This window comes from Canis aureus, chromosome 3 (genome assembly GCF_053574225.1).
Source record: "Canis aureus isolate CA01 chromosome 3, VMU_Caureus_v.1.0, whole genome shotgun sequence".
Taxonomy (NCBI): domain Eukaryota; kingdom Metazoa; phylum Chordata; class Mammalia; order Carnivora; family Canidae; genus Canis; species Canis aureus.
Window position 1 is genome coordinate 72,581,825 of NC_135613.1, and position 20,898 is coordinate 72,602,722.

Genomic DNA, 20,898 nt, shown 5'->3' on the forward strand with positions numbered 1-20,898 from the left:
CAGTCATCCAGAAAACAAAAAGGTGTTTTCCCCCACATCAAAAACTCATTAACTAAAATGTGTTATGGAATAACATAAAAATTCCATTTGACTTGCTTATATTTCATCACAACACAATGAAATCATTTTACTGAGTGCTTACTATATTTTAGACACTGCAGGAAGCAATGAAGACACAGATGCATACAATTCAAATGCTATAATCTGCAATCTAGTGACATTCTTTCATTCACTTAGTCTTTCATCCAGCTGATCAATAAATATTCATTGAGCAGGTATCCTCTGCAGACACTATTTTAAGTACTAGGGATTTAGCAAGGCTCAAAATGTAAAAAGTCTTTACTCTCGTATATGTTAATTGTTGATAAGAACAAAGAAGAAAAATAAAGCAAGGAAGGAGATAGAGAGTAGTGGGCCAGTAGAAAAAGTGAGATTTTTAGATAGCATGGCTAGCAGAGACCTCTCTAATAAGGTAACATTTGATAAGACATCTGAAAGAAATGGAAATGCTATGTAGGTGTCTAGGAAAAGAGTATTTCAGGAAGAAGGAATGGAATATATGAAGGCCTTAAAGTGAGAATGTACTGGAGAGTTTAGGGAACAAAAAATAAATGCCAATGGGGAAGAGTCCTGGAAGCTGAGGTCAGAGAGGCAGCTAGTGTCAGATTATATAGAGTTTCACTGACCACAAAAAGGACTATGTTCCAAATAGATGGGAAAGACAATAGAAGTAGCTGAGTAGTAAGATTTCACTTTCATTTTTAAAGAATCACTCTCATTGCAATAGTGGAATCAGGGGAGACTTGGACACTGGTCAAAGGCTACTACAGTAGTCCTAGCAGATGACTGCGACCTAGACCAGGTTGGTACTGGTAGAGATGGTGGATGAATTCAGCATACTCTGAAGGTAGAATCACCAAGATTTACTGATAGCTTTACTGATAGCTCATGCATGAGACATGAGCAAGGAAAAATTAAGTGTGAGCTTACAGAGGTTTTTGATGTGAGCAACTGGATGAACAGAAGTGCCAATATTGAGATGGGGAAGACTGGTGAGAAAAGAAAGTAAGTAAATGGATATTAGTTTGCATATTAAGACTGAGAAGTCTGTTAGACGTCCAAGTGGAAATGTCAAGTAGACATGTGGATATATAAATCTAGACTTCAGAGAACATGTCAGGCTGGAGATTCAAAATGCAGGAGTCAAAAGTGTAATGGGTCAACAAGGGATTGGGTGGGTATAGAAGAGAAGAGGTCCAAGGACTGAGCCAAGGAGTATTCCAAAATGTAGATCTCAGGAAGAAGAGGAGAATCTGGCAAAACAACCACCACAAGAAAGGTGGTAAGTCAAGAGACTATTGTCTAATTATTTAGTCTAGGATCATTAAATGACAGACACAGAAACATACACATTACCCCCCACCCCCCCAAAAAAAGTGCAAGAGGGTAGGGTAGGGAAAGAAAAAACTTACTACAAATAGTTTTTTTTTTTTTTTAAATCTTTTTTTTTTTTTTTTTTTTTTTTATGATAGTCACAGAGAGAGAGAGAGAGAGAGGCAGAGACATAGGCAGAGGGAGAAGCAGGCTCCATGCACCGGGAGCCCGACATGGGATTCGATCCCGGGTCTCCAGGATCACGCCCTGGGCCAAAGGCAGGCGCCAAACCGCTGCGCCACCCAGGGATCCCTACAAATAGTTTTATAGTAGAGTTACGTTCAAAGGAAGAAGAAAAAGGCAATTAACTTGGTAGCAAAATCAGGGCAGAGTTCACAGAAAGCATAACATTTGAGAAAGGTCATAAAAGCAGAGTAGCAACTAAGAGAAAAAAAAAGCATAGGGCTTTTGTATCTTGCGTTCTCACACAACTTCCAATCAATTCCTCTGAGGCTAACAATTCCTTTATCAGCTTCACGAAGGAAAAAAAAGGACAATATCCCATGAGGAATCAGGAAGTAATGCAAGGTTTTCTAAGTCCCCACTAGCTCCACACCACCAAAGTATGTGCTAGGATACCAGTAAATCCCTTTCTGCTTCTCTTGCCTTCACATTTATCAGACACTGACACCTACGTCACAGTCTACCTCTCTATCCAGATTCGACTCACTTAGGAAATGTCAACAATCATGAGGATAATCTATTAGGTAAGTTAGCCTCATAATTCCTTGAACCTTCTTTATCTTCCGGTGACCTATAACTCCATCAAAGTTCAGCAGCTATTCCTGTGGCCACATCTTAAACTTGCCTTTGCTTAATATTTTTCAACCTTTGAAATTTTAAACTTCAATAGTATACACTCTTCTTTCTTAACATAACCTTCTAGATCAGCGATGTTGAATAGAAATAAAATGTGAGCCACTTAAATAATTTGAGATTTTCTGGTAGCTACGTTAAAAATCAAAATGTGACTTCATATTGAATTTAATATTTATAATTTATTTTTTAACCCAATACATCAATCCCAATCCAATCATTACATTATGTAATTAACACAAGTATTAGCAATGAGATGTTACTCAAATTCCAATGTGTACTTTACAGCCTATTACATTTTAGGCATTAAGTTGTCTATAGTCTAGATGAAATGTAATTTTGGCAAAATAAGAGTTGTGTTTAATGAAAAGGTATCTTACATGGTATATGACAAAGAATTTGGCCTTGCCCAAAGTGAAGATCTGGCCTTTTCCCTTGGCTTCTGAGATGTAATCACTGAGCCCTTAGAATGTTATGCAAGAGATTGGGAATGTCTCTGCCTGAGGGGCTCGGTTCATGCCAGACAGTATAACAATGATTTAGTAGGCAACTGGTCATACTCATCTAGTCTTAGGATAGAAAGACCAACAATGTGACTTACGGTGGGAGTTTGGGGACATGCAATCCCAGATAACCTGGAGACAGAAATGAAGTGTACAGGCCATCAACCGATCATGCCTATGAGGCTCTGAACACAGAGGCTGAGCTGAGCTTCCTATGGGCAATACTCAGTGCAGACTGTCACATGTTAGTACCAGGGCAGTACACAGCCTGATTCCACATGGAGAAGAAAATAAAAGCTCTGTGTTTGGTACATCTTATGGACTCTATGTTTCTTCCCTTAGCGGATTTTAATCTGTATCCTTTCCCTGTAATAAACTGCAACTATGAGTATAATCGCTTTCAGTGAATTCTGTGAGTCTTTATAGTGAATTATCAGAGGTGAGAGTGGTCTGGGGAAATCTCCAAAATTGTAGATGGTGTCAGAAGTAACGGGATGTCCTGGAGACTGTGCCCTACCTTTGCAATTAGCTAATTCTCTCACCTGACCTAAAATTCTTGCACACTGCCTTAATTTTTAAATTTACATGGAAATTAAATCGAATTCAAAATTCAGTTCCTTAGTAGTACTATGTTTCAAATACACAATAGCAACATGTGGTCAGTGGTTACAGTACCAAGCAGCACAATTTCAGACTTCTGTCCCTCTGATCCTCGTAGGCCCAACACACATCCTTCCCAATTTCATCTAAGCCTCACGCCTTTTCAGTTCCTATGATCTAAGATCATTCATCCTGATCTCACTTGCCTTCATCCCCCTTTTTAGCCCATGTCCAGTGACCCAGACATTAATTTCTTTAAAGTCAGTGGCCTCGATTCCTTTGCCAATGGTCTCTTCTTCAACACATGTCCTATGAACCCCCAACACTGACAGATCCAACTTTTTCTTACCCCTGTTGGCTCACAGTCTGTCGAGTACTGCTGGGGAAAGAAAGCATTCGATCCTGTATAATGGAACGAGTTCGTGGTTTCCTACTGCTAGGCAACTCTTAGTTGTCCTTGATCTCTCCCTCTTTCACTCCCCAGGTAGCTAGTTCCACCTCCTCTACATGTATCCAGGCTCCTATCCTTTCACCCTTAGCCCTCAGGTGCTGGACTGGCCTCCGACTTCCAGCAGAAAATTAGACAAAAGATGATGTACTTTCACTTCACATTCTTCTACCTAAAAACCCACCTACAGCCACATACATGTTCTACCTTCTTCTATCCTCTCTGGGCAACCAGTTCCTGGTAACTATGTTCACAGCTCTGGTGCCTCCTATTATTCACAGACCTGGTCATACAGGTTATCTTTCCCATATCAATTACAGTCAAACTCATCTTGTTCATTCCTGTATCCTTAACCTCACACTACTATCGAGTCTCATTTATAAACACTACAAAACAAAACTCCCCCCTTGCTCTTTGTCAAGTAATGAGATGATGTGAGGCTTTACCAGAATTTAACAATTTAATGTACCATAGAGGCATGAATGCTGGTAGAAGACATGAGACCCCCCCTCCCAACTCCCTAGGTCAGAGGACTTTGGTATTTAGGGCACAGCAAGCAGCATGAGCATCAACATATTTGCTTCAGTCTCCCAAATCCTAATTTGCACAGAGTGATGTGAAGGAGACCAGGTGACCTCTGCATATTCAGTTGGATGCGTCCAAGGAGAGGAACCTATAACATTACAATTGCTAACTAATAATTGTTACCAGTGGAAGCTTACAATATACCAGCTAATATTCTAAGCATTTTTAAAAAAACTTTCTAGAAATTGAAATGTAATTAATATGACATAAAATTAACTATTTTAAAGTGTACACTTTGGTGGTCTCAATATATTCACTATGTTGGGCTACTGCCATTACTATCTAATCCTAGAATATTTCCATCACCCCAAATAGACATATTCTATCAATAAGCAATTAGTCCAAGTTTTCCCCACCCCCAGCCCCTGGTAACTACGAATCTACTTTCTGTCTACAGATTTGCCTTTTCTGGACATTTCATACAAATGGAATCACACAATACATGGTCTTTGGTGTCTGGCTTCTTTCACATAACAGTGTCTCCTAGGTTTATCCATGCTGTAGCTTATATCAGCACTTCATCCTTTTTACCACAATCTAGTATACCACTGTATGGATACACCACATTTTATTTATCCATTCATCTGTTGATGGAAATTTGACATACTTCAACTTTCTAGCTATTATAAATAATGCTATGAACATGCTGTACAAGTCTTTGCACAGACTAAGTACTTTAAAAACACAGGATCATTACAATAACCTTTGAGATAGTGGTATCATCATCATCACTGTCATCATTATTATTATTATCTTCATTTTAAAGATGAGGACACTAAGATGGTGAGGTTAAAAAACTTTAAAAAACTTGCCCAAGATCACAAAGGCTGTAAGAACGAGGATTTCAATCACAGCAGTCTAACTCTATCCAAGCTGCTCTGTTTCAGTACACTTCTAATCCATCTTCTTTGTACCCATTGCTGCTACTTATCAGAAATTCCCCAGCTGTCCTGTTTTATTGCTGATAGTCTCCTAAGTGCTCTCCCAGGCTCCAGTCTCATCGCCTTCAAATACACCCTTATTTTGGCACCAAATGTACCCTTTCTAAAACGTAACTTAGACTGTCATGACCCTTGCTTAGAGTCCTTCTATGGCTCACTATCATCTAACAGTGGATGAGGGATCCCTGGGTGGCGCAGCAGTTTGGCGCCTGCCTTTGGCCCAGGGCGCGATCCTGGAGACCCGGGATCGAATCCCACGTTGGGCTCCCGGTGCAAGGAGCCTGCTTCTCCCTCTGCCTGTGTCTCTGCCCCCACCCTCTCTCTCTCTGTGTGTGACTATCATAAATACATAAAAAATTAAAAAAAAAAACTAACAGTGGATGAAACTATAGTGGTCACATAATCATTTATTTCAATGAAATCTTATGTGGAAATCCAGTAAGTATTTTAGGTCTGAAAGCAGAGATGCCATGCTCTTGTTGAACAGGAGGGAAAAAATGGGGAGTGGTTGAATGTATTTGTGAGAAAAGCATGACTGCTAAGCCTGGCCTCACATATCTACTTTCTCAGAGAAGGCATCCTAGACACTTCCAAAGAATCTACAGAACTTTTAGAATAATTTAAAAAACCACTGGCACATCATTTAATCTTTTAAAAAACTAGTTCTAGTTACCTAAATATCCTTTCACACCTTAAAGTCTTTACTGTGCTATCCCTCTGGAAAACTGATTTCCACTCATCAAACTTCTCATACTTGCAAACTCTGCTCAACCATTACTCCCTCCATAGACTTCTCTAACCCACTCCTTGTCCAACAATTGCAAATACTGCTCACCATCTTTATCACATTTCTATCCTTCGTACAATACAGTACTCAAAACAGAAGATAAAATAATTCCAGATATAGTATGACTCCTGCAAAGAATAAGAGCACTATAATTCTTTCAGCAAATCTGAAACTGAGTTCGGAACCAAGCAGCCAACTACTGTTCCAGACAGTTTTGTGTCATCAGCTGCCAACTTTAAGATAAAGTTCTCAGCTTTACACCTAGAGCAGAAACTTCCAAGCACCATGATGCATCACCTCAAGCAACCTTGCAAAACTCTGGATCAAACCAACCATGTTCTTTAGTCCTATACCTAACCTGTAAAGTACTGCTAACTAAACAACCCATAAAAAAGGCCATGAGTGGAGTCCCAATAAAGTTAAGATCTCCAACAATTGCTAACCTATCAATGCTGCCAATCAGTCCTTCAACTTGTCCCTTTACTTACTTCTTTCATTTTGTTTAGCTGCTATTCCATGATCTCACCTCTGCACACAAACTGTTTTCCTACTTTTCAAACACTAGTAGTAGATAGTCAGACTCTAAACTTTAATCCCCCGAACATCAATCTCACACAAATACTTCTACAAACTCAATAGCCTTCAACTCCTCCCCGAGGAATGCCCCAGTAAATCTCCCTTCCTCCCTTGTATCTATATTTCCTCTGGTTCTCCAGGTTCTTTTCCCTCAAAATAAATGAGAGACTTAAAGTCAAATATATAATAAAAAGACAACCAGGGGTTCAGTCAGTTAAGTGTCCAACTCTTGATTTCGGCTCCGGTCATGATTTTGGGGTCATGAGATTGAGTTCCTTGTCAGGCTCCATGCTCAGCGAGGAGATCCTCTCTCTCCTTCTCCCTCTGCACCCCACCCTACTCACTCGCTCGCTCTCTCTCAAAAAGTAAATAAATCTTAAAAAAAAAAAAAAAAAGACAACATACATTCAGCCAATGACCCTTTTAGTTACTGACCCTCTCTCTTTGCTTCCCATCATAGCCAAGTTTCTCAAGAGTCATTTATACCTCTGGCCTCCAAAGGATGCTGATTTTATCTTAGTGGTTGCTCTGGGGATTATAACGTGCATCTTAATTTCTCACAATCTACTTTCAGCTAACTCTGACTTGATTCTGGTAAACTATAGCAACTTTATTCCAATATGACTCTATTTCCTCAACCTTCCTTTAGGTACTTGTATTATATCAATATATATGTGAAATGTAGAAATAAAGTGTTATAAATACTTCATGAAGCCCTTTTTTGTCTTTTAAAGAACTAAAAGGAGAAAGAAAAAAAAAAAAAGAACCTAAGAGGAGAAAAGAGGAAAAAGTATATTTATATGGTCTTTTATTTCCTACATATTCATCTTTTCTGATTTTATTTCATCCTGTGGATATAAGTCACCATTTGGTGTCATTTCCTTTCAGCTTGAACACTTCCTTAAATTTGTTGTATAGCAGGTGTGCTTATAAGAAATTCTTTGTCTTTGGTTATTGAGAATGTATTTTTCTTTTGCCTTCATTTTGAAGGACAGCTTTGTTAGATACAGAATTTATGGTTCATAGGGTTTTGTTTTGTTTTTCTATTTCAGTATTTTAAATATGTCAGTGCACTGCTTTTGGCCTCCATTTTTTCTCATGAGAACTCAGCTATAAATCATACTGTTGCTATCCTGTATATGAGGAGTCATTTTTCTCTTGCTGCTTTCAAGATTCTTTGTCTTTCAGTAAATTGATAATATGTGTCTAGATGTGGATCTCTTTTTTTTTTTTTTAACATTTTATTTATTTACCTATGAGAGACACACATAGAGAGAGAGGCAGAGACACAACAGGCAGAGGGAGAAGTAGGCTCCCTGCAGGGAGCGCAATGCGGGGACTCAATCCTGGGATCCCAGGGCCGAAGGCTGGCACCAAACTGCTGAGCCACCCAGGCATCCCTCTATTAATATTTCAAGTTTGCTGGTTCTCTCTTCTAAAACTTCCAAATCTGCTATTGATCACATCTAGTGAATTCTTCATTTCAGTTACTGTACCACTCAACTCTAGAATTTCTTTTTTATCATTTCTATTTCCTTACTGAGATTCTCTATTTGTTGAGTCACTGTCATATTTTCCATTTAGACACGGTTTAATTGTCTGAACAAATTTATAATAATTGTCATGAAGTTTTTGCTAAACATAACATCTAGGTCTACTCAGAAGCTATTGGTTTTTTTTATTCCTGAGTATGGATCACATTTTCCTAGGTTTTTTTCTTCAATATCTACAATAGTTTTGTTTTGTTTTAATAAAACTACATATTATAGATAATATGTTTAACCAATTCTGGATTATGATTTTTCCCCTTGAGGACTGTTGTTGCTGTTTTCGTTTTTTAGCAATCCTCTTGGAAATAATTTAAGATAATTTCTCCCTGTGGAATGCAGTCATTGGTTTTTCTGCTAATTTTTTTTTTAATCTTATTTTTATTCTTTAGTGTGGCTCCTTAAGGTCATCCCTATGTCTACACTGATTAGTGATCAGGTCAGTAGACTTTTCACCCCCTGCTGACAAATCTGTTGGTGAGTTCAGGAAGGCATTCAAAGTTCTGAAAGCTTCAAAGTCGGCCTCAGCTTTTACTCTTTGCTGTGCTTTCTCAGAACTTTCGATCAGATGCCAGTTCCCCAGTAAGCCAGTCATGAATTAATAACTTATCTTACCCTCTTGTGGTTTTCTCATTAACAAGGTCTCCCTACTAAATTTCTGGCCAGTTAACTACTGTGTGGCTTGCCCCTAGCAAGATCACAACATCTAGCTAGCAAGACTCTGAGCCTTCCACATTTGTTTCCTACCTGCTATTTTTACTGACAACACAACTGGACATGAGAGTTTTTTGGGTTTTTTGTTTTTGTTTTATTTTGGTCTTCTTTTCCAAATCATACCAGCTGCCTCTGGCAACAAAGCTGCTGGTTTTAAGACTAGCCCAGCCTTGATTACATTATGCTTTCCCTTGGGGAGGGAAAGGAAAGGATATATGGGTTCAGGCAATAAGGCCAAAGACTCCCATTATTCTTCACGCGAATTCAAAAGATTTTCATGAATTAAAGCTTCTCAATTTAATGTTTGCCACTGATTCATTTTCAGAGCCCTAATGGTTATGTTTTATAATCCTGCCACTTTTGTGTTAGTTCTCTGGATAGAATATTTTCTAACGCCTCCACTGTGTCATTGCCAGAGGTCCTGTTACTCCTAACTATCTCCTCATTTTCAATTCCTGGCCTGTATGAATTTTAGAATGTAGTTATTGTATTATATAACATTTGTTTACATAAATATATTTGAATAAACTAGAGTGCACAATTTAAATGGTGTCATTAATATGTTCTGTGATCAACTTTAGAAAACATTCTCATAAACTCTCAGTTTCCCCTTCTTCACTATTGCACTCACACCTCATCCCATTAAGTTCTAATTTCTTTTCTGATTACACTGGTGAAACGGCTCTCTTTAAGAGTACTGAGAACATCTTTCACAAAGCCAGAGGCTAACTCTCAGTCCTTACCATATTTTACCTTTCTACATCATTCAGTAATGCTCCTTTTTGAAATTCCTATTTTTCTTGGCTTTTATAATACCACAATCTTATTTCACCAACAGCAATTTTTTCAGGTACTTCATGGCCTTACTTTCAACATAAATACTAATGATACAAAGGGTCTTATCCTTAATCTTTTCTGCATGATCCCACAACAATGACCAATTACCATCAATCTGCTGGTGAAACAATGTTCTAGGCTTCATCTTATCCCTGATCTCCAGACTACTATATCCAATGACTTAGTGTGCAACTTTTACATAATTGATGCTTCAATTCACTCCGTCTATTTTTCACTCTTATATTCTCCATCTTAGTAAATGACACTACCATTCACACTAATAACAGAATCAGAAATCAGAAAATCATCTTAAAACCCTCTTATTCATTTTCTCCTTTAACACTATGATTTTCCAAAGGCTTACTACTACTAAACTCCTGATAGGCTTAATTAATCTAAAATTTAAAAATACTGACCACCTCTTTTACATAGACAACAATAAAACAAAAACCTTAAAAAGAGAAGATGAAATTGTTATTTTGTAAGTAGAGGAGAGGCTGCTATTTGACAAACACTAGGTCTGTAAATAAGCGACTCTCTGTGCCTAAATCTCAGTAATACTCTCTAAAAAAATGTCTCACCCTCTTTTTAAATGGGTCTTCAATAACAGGGGGGTAAAAAAAATACTTATATTGCTATGTCCATGACCTAAATTTTCAAAACAGAAATTTGATTTATATTTGTAATAAAAGACCCTCCTTGAAATACTCAAGTGAAGTCTTTTTATATTGGCTTCTTCAACCTGGTGAGTGGGGAAAACCATGTACTCTGGAGTCAGATAGTACTTGGGTTAAATCTCAGTTATACCTTAAGCAAATTATTTAGCCTCCTTGAATCTCAGTTTCTTTGTAAAATGATGATAAAAAATATTATATTGCAAGATTAAAATGAAAGAGATGAAGTCACTATCTTTTCTCAATAACTCATCATCCTCAGATATTACTGTACAGCTTCCTAACTGGCATTGGTATGTTCCATCCCAATTCTTCCTCACATGGCAATAATTCAAGATAAGGTTCAATTGTTTTGCACTTCTGGTTCGTTCATTCACTCACTCTTTCATTCAATGAACAGTTACTGATCACTTTCCTCAATAAGTATCTTGAGTCCAACAGTATGAACTGGAGAGCAAGAAGAGATGTGTAGATAGATACAATGGTGAGCAGACATGGCTCTGAACTTGTGGAGTTTGGTGTCTGGTGGAGAAGGAACCAGACACCATTAAATAATTACAAAAATAAATGTAAAACCACAATAGATATAAGGACCACTAAGAAAGAATACAGTGCAATGAGAGGGTGTGATAGGGGATTGGTCAAGTCAGAAACGTCATTCAAAGCCTCTATTATTTATTGAGCCTTTCCTATCTTACCAGCCTCATTTCCGGGCATTTTCTCACATACAGCCTATATTTAAACCATACTAAACAACTCAAGGAATATGAAATATGCCATGCTTTCTCTCATCTTAAAATCTTTCAAACAGACTACAGCATTTCTGCAGTACCTTGTTCCTCCTAGTTAATTTCAGCAAGAATCCAAAGAGGCAGTTCTTGCATTACCTCTTTAAAGCTTTCATCACACATGATGTTAATATCAGCACCTCCGCCTGATAATTTTCTCCTTTTTAAATGTTTAGTATTTTATGGGGAGATATTCTGAAATTATGCCAAAATCCTGTCTTCTTCAGTATTAGTTTCCCAGGGTACTGAAACAACATACCACAAGGTAGGTGACATAAAATAACTATCATTTGTTCACCCACAAACTATCATTTGTTCTGGAAGCAGTAAATCCAAAACTAAGGTATCACCAGGGCTTCACTCTATCTAGTGGCTTAAGGGGAGGATCTTTTCTACACCTCTTCTAGTTTCTGGTGGCTATCAGTTTTCCTTGACTTGTGGCTGCATCGCTCTAACCTACTTTGTTTTTTTCAAGACTGTTTTGGCTATTTTGAGTCCCTTATAATTCCGCACAAGTTTTATAATCCACTTGTCAATTTCTACAAAAATGTCAGCTCAGATTCTGATGGGGATCATACTGAATCTACACATTAGTTTGAGTAGTGAGCAGTACTGCCATCTTAACAATGTTAACTCTTACAATCCATGAACATGGGACATCCAGTCATTTAGATCTTAAATTTCTTTCAACACTGTTTTGTACTTTTCAGACCATAAAATTTGCATTTCTTCTGTTAAATTTATTCCTAAGTATGTTATTCTTATTGATGCTATTGTAAACTGGACTGCTGTATTTCTTTCATTTTCGGATTGTTCATTGTAAGGATACAGAAATACAACTTATTTGCATATATTGCTCTTGTATCCTGCAACCTTGCTGAACTCTTATACAGTTCTTATAGTCTTTTAGTGGATTTTTTAAGGATCTTTTTTTTTTCTTTAGGATCTTCTATATGCAAGATTATATATGTCATCTGTGAGTAAAGTTTTACTTTTTCCTTTCCAATCTAGATGTCTTTTATATAAGTCTTTCTTTGCCTAACTGCTATGACTAGAACCTCCAGTACAATGTTTAATTAGAAATAGAAAGAGATGAAATCTTTGTCTTATTCCTGATTGGAAGGGAAAAACATCTAGTTGTTCATCTTTAAGTATAATGTTAGGTATGGGTTTTTCAGAGATCCTTTATCCGATTAAGAAAGTTCCCTTCTATTTCTAGTTTGTTGAGTGTTTTATTATTAAAAGATGTTGGACTGTCCAGTGCTTTTTCTGCATCTGATATGATTGTGTCATTTTTTTCTTGCATTGATATGATGTATTACATAAATGGAATTTTATATGGTCAACCAACCTTGCATTCCTGAGATAAGTTCTACTTGGTCATGGCTACAGTTCTTTTTTTTTTTTCTTCCCAGGAAGGGTCAGGGGAGGGGCAGATGGAGAAGGAGAAAGAAAAATCCCAAGCAGGCTCCATGACCAGTGTAGAGCCCAAAGTGGGGCTCGATCTCATGACCCTGAGATCATGACCTGAGCTACAATCAAGAGTCGGACACTAAACCAACTGAGTCACCTAGGCATACCTACAGTATAATTTAAAAGAAAATTTTTTAGTTAATGCTCTAGGCTTTACTGTATATATTTTATCTTATCCAAATGGGCTTCTAACTTATACTAGCTTAATTTTCTAGTGATTATATGGAACTATTACTCTTTTATAGCTCTATTCCTTTTACTCCCCTTTGTAGTCATTTTTAATAAATCACATCAATTAATGTTACAAATCCAACAATACATTGTTATAATTATTTCTTTACCACCTTTAGTGATTTCCTTAGCCCAACAAAGCTTTTATCACACACCTCCTTTGTGCTGTTATTGCCAAATATATTACACATATATTACATTATAGGGAATGCATTATATATATATGTATATATTATTTCATACAGCTGCTTCTTAAATATGCTAAGAGAAGAAAGGGAAAAAAGTATGGATCCCTTCTGTCTTTCCCAATTACATAATTACCTTTATAGGTGCTCTTTCTTTTTTTATATGGGCTCAAATTACCACCTGGGGTTACCTGCTTTCACCCCCAAGAACTTCCTTTATTTATTTCTTGTAAGGTGGGTCTCTTGGTTTTGGATGATCACCGAATTCTCTCATTTTTTTATTATTTGGAAAAAGCTTTATTTTCCCTTCATTTTTGAAAGACAGCTTTACTGGATGTAAGATTTTGGTAAATAGGATTTTGTCTCTGAACACTTTCAAAATGTCATCTTATTACCTCTGGCCTCCACTGTTTGTGCTGAAAAGTCCAATGTGAACCTAATGGGGTTCCCTTTAAATGACATATCATCTTTCTCTTGCTGCTTTCAATATTTTTTCCTTGTCTTTGACTTTCACTATTCTTTCACTATGTATCTGTTTGAGGATCTCTTGTGTGCAATCCTATTTGGATTTTGTTTAGCTTTCTGCCTACGTAAATTATTGTTTTCCAATAATTTGTGAAGCTTCTGGTCATTATTTCCTTGCATATTTTTTCTTTTGCTTTCTCTTTCATCTTCTGGTACTCCCACTAGGCATATATTGTTGCATTTGATAGTGTCCCACATTTCTCTGAGGCTCTGTTCATTGTTCCTAGTTTTCTTTCTTCTTCAAGTTACATAATCTCCATCAACCTATCTACACATATGCTTCTTCTTCTGCCAGTTCAAATCTATAGTTAAGCCTCTCTAATGAATTTTTTATTTTTTTTTCTAATGAATTTTTTATTTCAGTTATTTTACTTTCCAATTCTGTAATTTCCATTTGGTTCATTTTTTTAATGATTTCTATTTCTTTATTAATACCCTAATTTGATGTGTTATTGTCATCATATCTTCCTTTGCTACTTTAATTGCGAGTTCCTTTATTTCTGTGAACATGTCTATAATGGCTACTTTAAATCTTTTTTTGATAAATCTGACATGTGGTGTCTCTGACAGTCTCTTGGCCTGCTTTTCTTCCACTGCATGGCTCATACTTTCCTGTTTCTTTGCATGTCTCATATTTTCTTATTGTTGGAAACTACATATTGTTGGAATTTACATATATTTAGAGGTGCTGTATCATAGGACCTCTGAGTACTGATATACCTCTCCTCTTCTAGAACATGTTACTGTTTTTCACTTATTGGTATAGTGACTAATGGACTGTTTCAGTGAAGTTTATTCTCCCATCCACAGTGTTCAGCTTCTGATGTTGTTCCTCAGGAAAGCACAGATTTGGTATATCCACAGTTACCCTCAGATCACTGGATCACTATGGTTGAGGAGGGCTCTATTCTTTTCTTAACCACACCCACTTGTTAAACTCCAATAATTGCTGGCTGGTTGCTCTATTGCTCTCAAGAATGCCCTGGGGAATAAACTGGTCCATAAACAAGCCAATCAAACTCTGGTCCCTGGGCAGCCCAGGTGGCTCAGCGGTTTAGCGCCTCCTTCGGCCTGGGGTGTGATCCTGGAGATCCAGGATCAAGTCCCACGTCAGGCTCCCTGCATGGAGCCTGCTTCTGCCTCTGCCTGTGTCTCTACCTCTCTCTCTCTCTGTATCTCTCATGAATAAATAATTTTTTTTTAAAGTAAAATCTTGAAGAAAAAAAAAAAAACTCTGGTTCCTTTGAAGGAATAGTTTCTGAGATCAGTGTTTGATTTTTGTTCTGACCTCTGGAAGGCTTTTATGATTTTTATTCCATGGATCTCTCTAGGTAAACTGAGGTATAGCTTATATCTTGAATCTCCTCTCAAATGCCTTTTACCACAATCTCCACTGTTCTTTAGAATACTTTTAGGCTTCAACTTCTTCAGTCTCTGTTGCAAATGAGGTCAGTTCCTTTGTGAACAGATTAGGAACTGTTTAATGGTCTGTTTTTCCCTCTGGGCCCGTCTCTGAGCCAGGGCTCTAAAGCTACCTGTGGGGGACAATGGCAAAATTCTCTCTGAGTGAATCCTAGGAGCTGAGAGCTCAGTGGAAGGAGAGGGGATACAGTCTGAGGTCCTCTCAGTTTTCCTCTTCTGGGATGGAACAACCAATTTACAATCTGAGGCAAGAGTGATCTAGGCCCCAGTATTCTCAGCATGCTGCAACCGAATTCCAGAATTCCACGAGTGGGGGCTAGGCAGAAGGAAATCCCTGCTCCTGCACTACACTCACCCATGACTTAGCTGCAGCAATAGGCAGCTGTAGACAGGAAGAGAATGCTGATGTCCTGTTCCTCCCAGGAGCCAGTACTCTAGGTTAGGGTTGGGGGTGGGGGTGGGGGTCCTGTGTTTTAGGCTACAGCAGCCCTAATAAGAATCTCCACCTCACTGAGCTGGCAAGGAGGAAGGAGACAGCAGTACTAATTTAAAAGCCATTCTCATTTCTTACCAAATTTTCATATTTTCATAGATGTTTTTGAAAAAAATGTCTCTTCATTTGCTGTTCAAACTTAGGACCATGGGGGAGGGGGTTTCATCATTTTCATGTTTCACTGGGTCAGCAGAGCTCCTCATGCTGTCATGACAGAAGTCAATCTCTCAGGTGTTCTTTAACATGGGCATGAAGGAACAAAGTGCTAGGACTCTATATGTGTGATCTCATTTAATCTTCACAAGTGTGGTGCAGCTACTATAGACCTTGGTTTTACAGAAACTGAATCCCAGAACCATTTAATAACTTGCTCCAATTAAAACGGCAAATAGGGAATAAGGAGCTGATTCAAAACCAGGTCTCACTGCCTCCAAAACTCATGTTCTTGATCATGCCTATCTTTTCAACTTTTATACAGATCCTTTTAAAAATCAGAGCTCATGAAATAGTTATATCCCTATCCAGTCACAGTGATTTCTTTAGGGAATACATCATTTTCTTCCTCATCTATATCTTTTATAATAATACTAGGAGAAGTTCTATTTTGTTTCCTCATGCCTTCTGCTACATTTTCATAAAGAATCTCTGACCAGATGATTATTATCTTTTGTGTACTTTTTTTAAAATTTTTATTTATTTATGATAGTCACACACACAGAGAGAGAGAGAGAGAGAGAGAGAGAGGCAGAGACACAGGCAGAGGGAGAAGCAGGCTCCATGCACCAGGAGCCCGACGTGGGATTCGATCCCGGGTCTCCAGGATCACGCCCTGGGCCAAAGGCAAGCGCTAAACCACTGCGCCACCCAGGGATCCCTCTTTTGTGTACTTTTAAAGTCTCTTTTCCTGGGGCACCTGGGTGGCTCAGTTGTTAACTGTCTGCCTTTAGGTCAAGTCAGGATCCCAGGATCCTGGGATGGAGTCCTGCATGTGCCTCCCTACTCAGCAGGGAACCTGCTTCTCTCTTTCCCTCTGCCACTTCCCCTGCTTATACTTGCTCTCTTTCTGTCTCGGTAAATAAATAAATAAATAAATAAATAAATAAATAAATAAATAAAAATAAATACAGACATACAGAAATAAAATTTTTTTGAATCTTAAAAAAATAATAAATAAATAAAATCTGTTTTCCTAAAGATCCAGCTGCAAGTGGATCTATGTGCAGTGGGTTTGGGTCTCTGATTACTACAAACATTAAAATAACAAGGTCTCTTTTTCTCCCAAGACTACCATTGTATATAACCACATAAATGAAGTCAATTAAAAGTATTATTAAGAAATGATGATACCTCTTTTAAAAAAGACTGAAACAAAAAAAAAATAATAAAATAATAAAATAAAATAAAAAAGACTGAAGCTTCTTAGGCCCAAATTATAAGATTTCAGGGAAAATTTTAACACACACACACACACACACACACACAAATCCATACATCATACAGTCACAACTGACTAGTCACTAGTAAGAATATTTCACTTTAAAGGTGATCTCATGTTTTTAAATGTACTCAAATTAGTAAGTACCAATATTTAAAACACAAAAAAATTTCTGATCACAACTGAAACCAAAACACAACCCCAAAAAATAAACTAGATAAACCTAAAGTATAAAAAGAAACCTTTCTCTGTAGTTACTCACCAAAAGAAAAATCAATAAAAAATAAAAAAGATATATCAATGCGTATTTGAAAATTTAGGCTTTAGCTCTACTTGGCTCTATTTATTGGGGTTATAAAAGATTTTTTTCTTAGCCAGTTTTTACCACCTCAAAAAGTCCGATTTCCTGGTAACAGACTCCACTGCCTAATTCTGATGCTGCGCAGTGTTAGAGAAAAAAATGGTTACCGTAGATAAAACCTCCCAAACTATAAGAATTCAAGGAAACTGTGAACACATGGTAAGGAATATAGCTACATGTTATATTTAAACAAAGTTTAAAGAAAGCATTAGAATGAGACTGTTTGCTCCAAGTGGCTCTTTTCTCTCACAACAGAGGGCCACACACCACAGGCGCGCTCCCACATGTGAGGACCCCCAGGGGAATCTGGCAACAGCAAAGCCCCTCCGTTGCATGTTCGGGGTGGGGGGTGGGGGTGTTTGTTTTTAGAGATCTTTAACCTCAACTGTCAACACCTGATTGAAATCAACAGAACACCTTTGCTGAGGAAACCCAGACCACGAAGGGACTTAAACAGGTAAACCAAAATAAATTAAAATTCTTGATCAAAAATGACAGCGCCGAAGGACAGCATCAAGTACGGCTGCTCAAGTGACAAAGGCACTGAACGGCTATGTTAGGTCTGCTACAGTGTGCTCAATAGCTTTAAAGAATGCAACAGAGGTACTTACCAAATATTTCCCCTCCACTAGCATATTCTGTCACCAGATAAATCATCCGTTCTGTCTCCATAACCTGGTACAAAGGCAGGAAAGTGACAGACAGTGACACAAATGACAGGCTGATATCATAGGAGAGAAACTAACGACTCCTCTTTTGTCATTTGAAATATTAATAACCGTTACTGCTTAAAGCAAACTTAAAACATTGGACGGGGAGAGCAGGTATAAATGCTATAAAGAAGAAAGGGGGAAAATAGATATCCCTCCGTGTTCTTAAAAGTAGGAAGCAGTTACTACTTGAGAGAGACAGCCGTTTTGTTGTTCCATGAGGCCTCTGCAATCTCTTAAGCTCCACAAGACTGAGAAGCAAAGAAGCTGCCAAGAACCAGAAAGTTCACATTCAACACTGGTCATCTGAAGTTCAAAAATGCCCTCCCACCCACAAAACCCAATCAAAACCAAAAAACGCATAGGGAAAAATAAGGGAATCATTTAGGAACTATGCAGAAATCACATGCGGATGTGGTTTGTTTTTTGTTTTTGTTTTTGTTTTTTTTTTTATGGAAAGGACAACTTTCCTTTCTCCTATCCATTTATTCAAAACTGGGAATAATAATGTAAATATCCAACACCTCAAGTAATATAAATTATTCATTTGTATTTCATTTTCATTCCTATTTTGCTTTTTTTATTTAGTTGTGTGTTGGCAGTCCTTTCTTACCTTTTTTTGTTACACATTTTTAAAAATAATATGTGAATATATACGTTCATGATACAAACTTTTTAAATACCTGATATTTAAACAAAAGACCAAAGATTTTCCTCTTCTCAGCCCTCTCCATTTTATTCCCTCAAAGGAAACATTGGCAATAAGTTAATTTATTCTATATCATTTTAGAGTAATGTTGACCAATTGGAAAAAAATGTAGGCCTCATATATAACTTTGACTTTTCTAGTAGCCACATTTAATAAGTAAAAAAAAATAAAGTGAAATTAACATTTCATTTGTCCCAATATATCCAAAATATTGTCATTGAACAAAAATTTTAATTATAAACTACTTCAGTTTTTAGATTAATGAAAATTAATTAAAAAATTCAGTTCTTCATTTGCTCTAGCCACTTTTTAATACTTAATAGCCACGTGTGGCCTGTGGCTATCATATTAGGCAATACAGTTTATACTTTCACCATAATTCACAGTTGATTATTTTGCTAAATTATTTCCCAGTTACTTGATCTTGGGCATCTTAACACATTAATACCATATAACATCATTACATGTTACGATAACAGATCTTCTGAATGGTTTCCTGGCATTGTCATGTAAGTGCACATTACATTTCTAATCTAATAACTGTATCATCCTTATTTTTCTCTTTAATTTTTAAGAACTCTATATATACTGGTGATATCAGCTCACTATTACATGCATTGCTTCCAAGCTCTTCCTGTATGTTGATTTACACAACAACAATAAAAGTGTTGTATATATATGTGGGTGTTGAGGGAAAAAAAGAAAAGAAAAAAAGTAAATGTTATATTGTATATCTCCTTTGTACCCCTGGGCCTTTTATTGAGTGCAAATGTTCTTTTATTGTTAAATTTTTCAGTAGTTCAAAACACTTACCTATATTTGGCTCCTTCTATAAACCGACAAGACTGAAGTTTTGACAAATCACCTGAAAACTACCTGGATACTATTTATAAAGATAATTTGATAGCCATTCACCTGGGTAAGTTGGAATCCCCATTATCAATACTAGCTTGCCAGAGAGCAAAATTAAAGCTTAAAAGAGGGCATTGTTCAATGTCAGGGCTGAAACTATTTTGAATTCTTAAGGGCTAATGAAATCTTGGGTGAGAAACTTGGATAATTCAGTTATAAGGCTAATACTTACCAGGTAATCTCTTGAGCAAAGTTAGCTCATAAGCCCTACAACTATTTAAAGACAATTTCTTTTAAAATGTGAGGTCAAGAAGTTTATTCAGTCGATCAGGATAGGAAGGAAGCAGAGGTTAGACACCTCCGAGTTTGCAGACACAAGTCTTCAGGCAACACCAGGAAGCTTTCATGGGTTTGCTTCTGGGGCACAACGTAGGTGTGGTTCAACAGAATTTAGTCTGATAAATTTCAACAAGTCGGCTCCTGCCGATCTAATTCATTTCATTATGTGAGCAGCTGATGCCAGAAAAGAGCCCTAAAGCTGTAGCCTTAACCACACACACTAACATCACAACATGCTTTCTTTTCCATAAAATTAATAGACTATGAAAGCCTGCCCATTGTGCCTCCGCCCTGACACATGGTGCCATGTCTGGGCCAGCAACCGTTTACTGCAGACTAACAGGCAGCAAATGAACCGAGTGGGTGGCCACTTCCTGAACAACTAGGTGATGGCTGTTCTGGTACAAAGCAGTGAGCAGAGCTGGCCCTAGGCAGAGGCAGAGCTTGTGGCTGCCAACACACTGCAATCTGAGAAGTGCCCCAAAGCCCCACCTCTCCCAAAATATCTCTTCCACCAGCCTGCTGAGGCAAGGTCCTCTCTTCCTATCTGGCTTGAAATTCCAGTCATTAGATTTACTGTTTTTGGAGTAAGTCGTTGTGGGGGATGGCATGAAATAGGCATGGTTCTTGGGAAGGTAAGAACACTAGAATGGAAATCTCTTTCATTAAACAAAATCAATCTCATGGTTATCAAACTGATTAATGCTGCCTTAGAAAATGAAGCTAGGATCCTACTAGAAAAGAGGTAGGTTCTGATTGATACAAGAAGCAATACTTAAAATATCCTTTGCTATCATATGTCATACCAAGATCAAAGAAATGAGTACTTAAGTAATGTTATAAAAAGGTAATGCTACATTCACCTTTAGCTTTTCATCCCTAGAAATTCTCTGTTCCTTTGGCTTTCCCGTTC

At 37.5% G+C, this 20,898-nt stretch overlaps 1 protein-coding gene across 9 annotated transcripts in view; it reads right to left on the reverse strand.

The window, feature by feature from the left end:
- The window catches only part of SIK3 (SIK family kinase 3), a 245,268-nt gene that overhangs the window by 91,352 nt on the left and 133,018 nt on the right, over positions 1 to 20,898 (reverse strand). For all 9 annotated transcript variants that reach the window (XM_077893645.1, XM_077893651.1, XM_077893649.1 and 6 more), the window contains exon 3: positions 17,987 to 18,050. In XM_077893645.1, the coding sequence (XP_077749771.1) occupies positions 17,987 to 18,050 (64 nt within the window). The remainder of the gene's footprint in view (positions 1 to 17,986; positions 18,051 to 20,898) is intronic.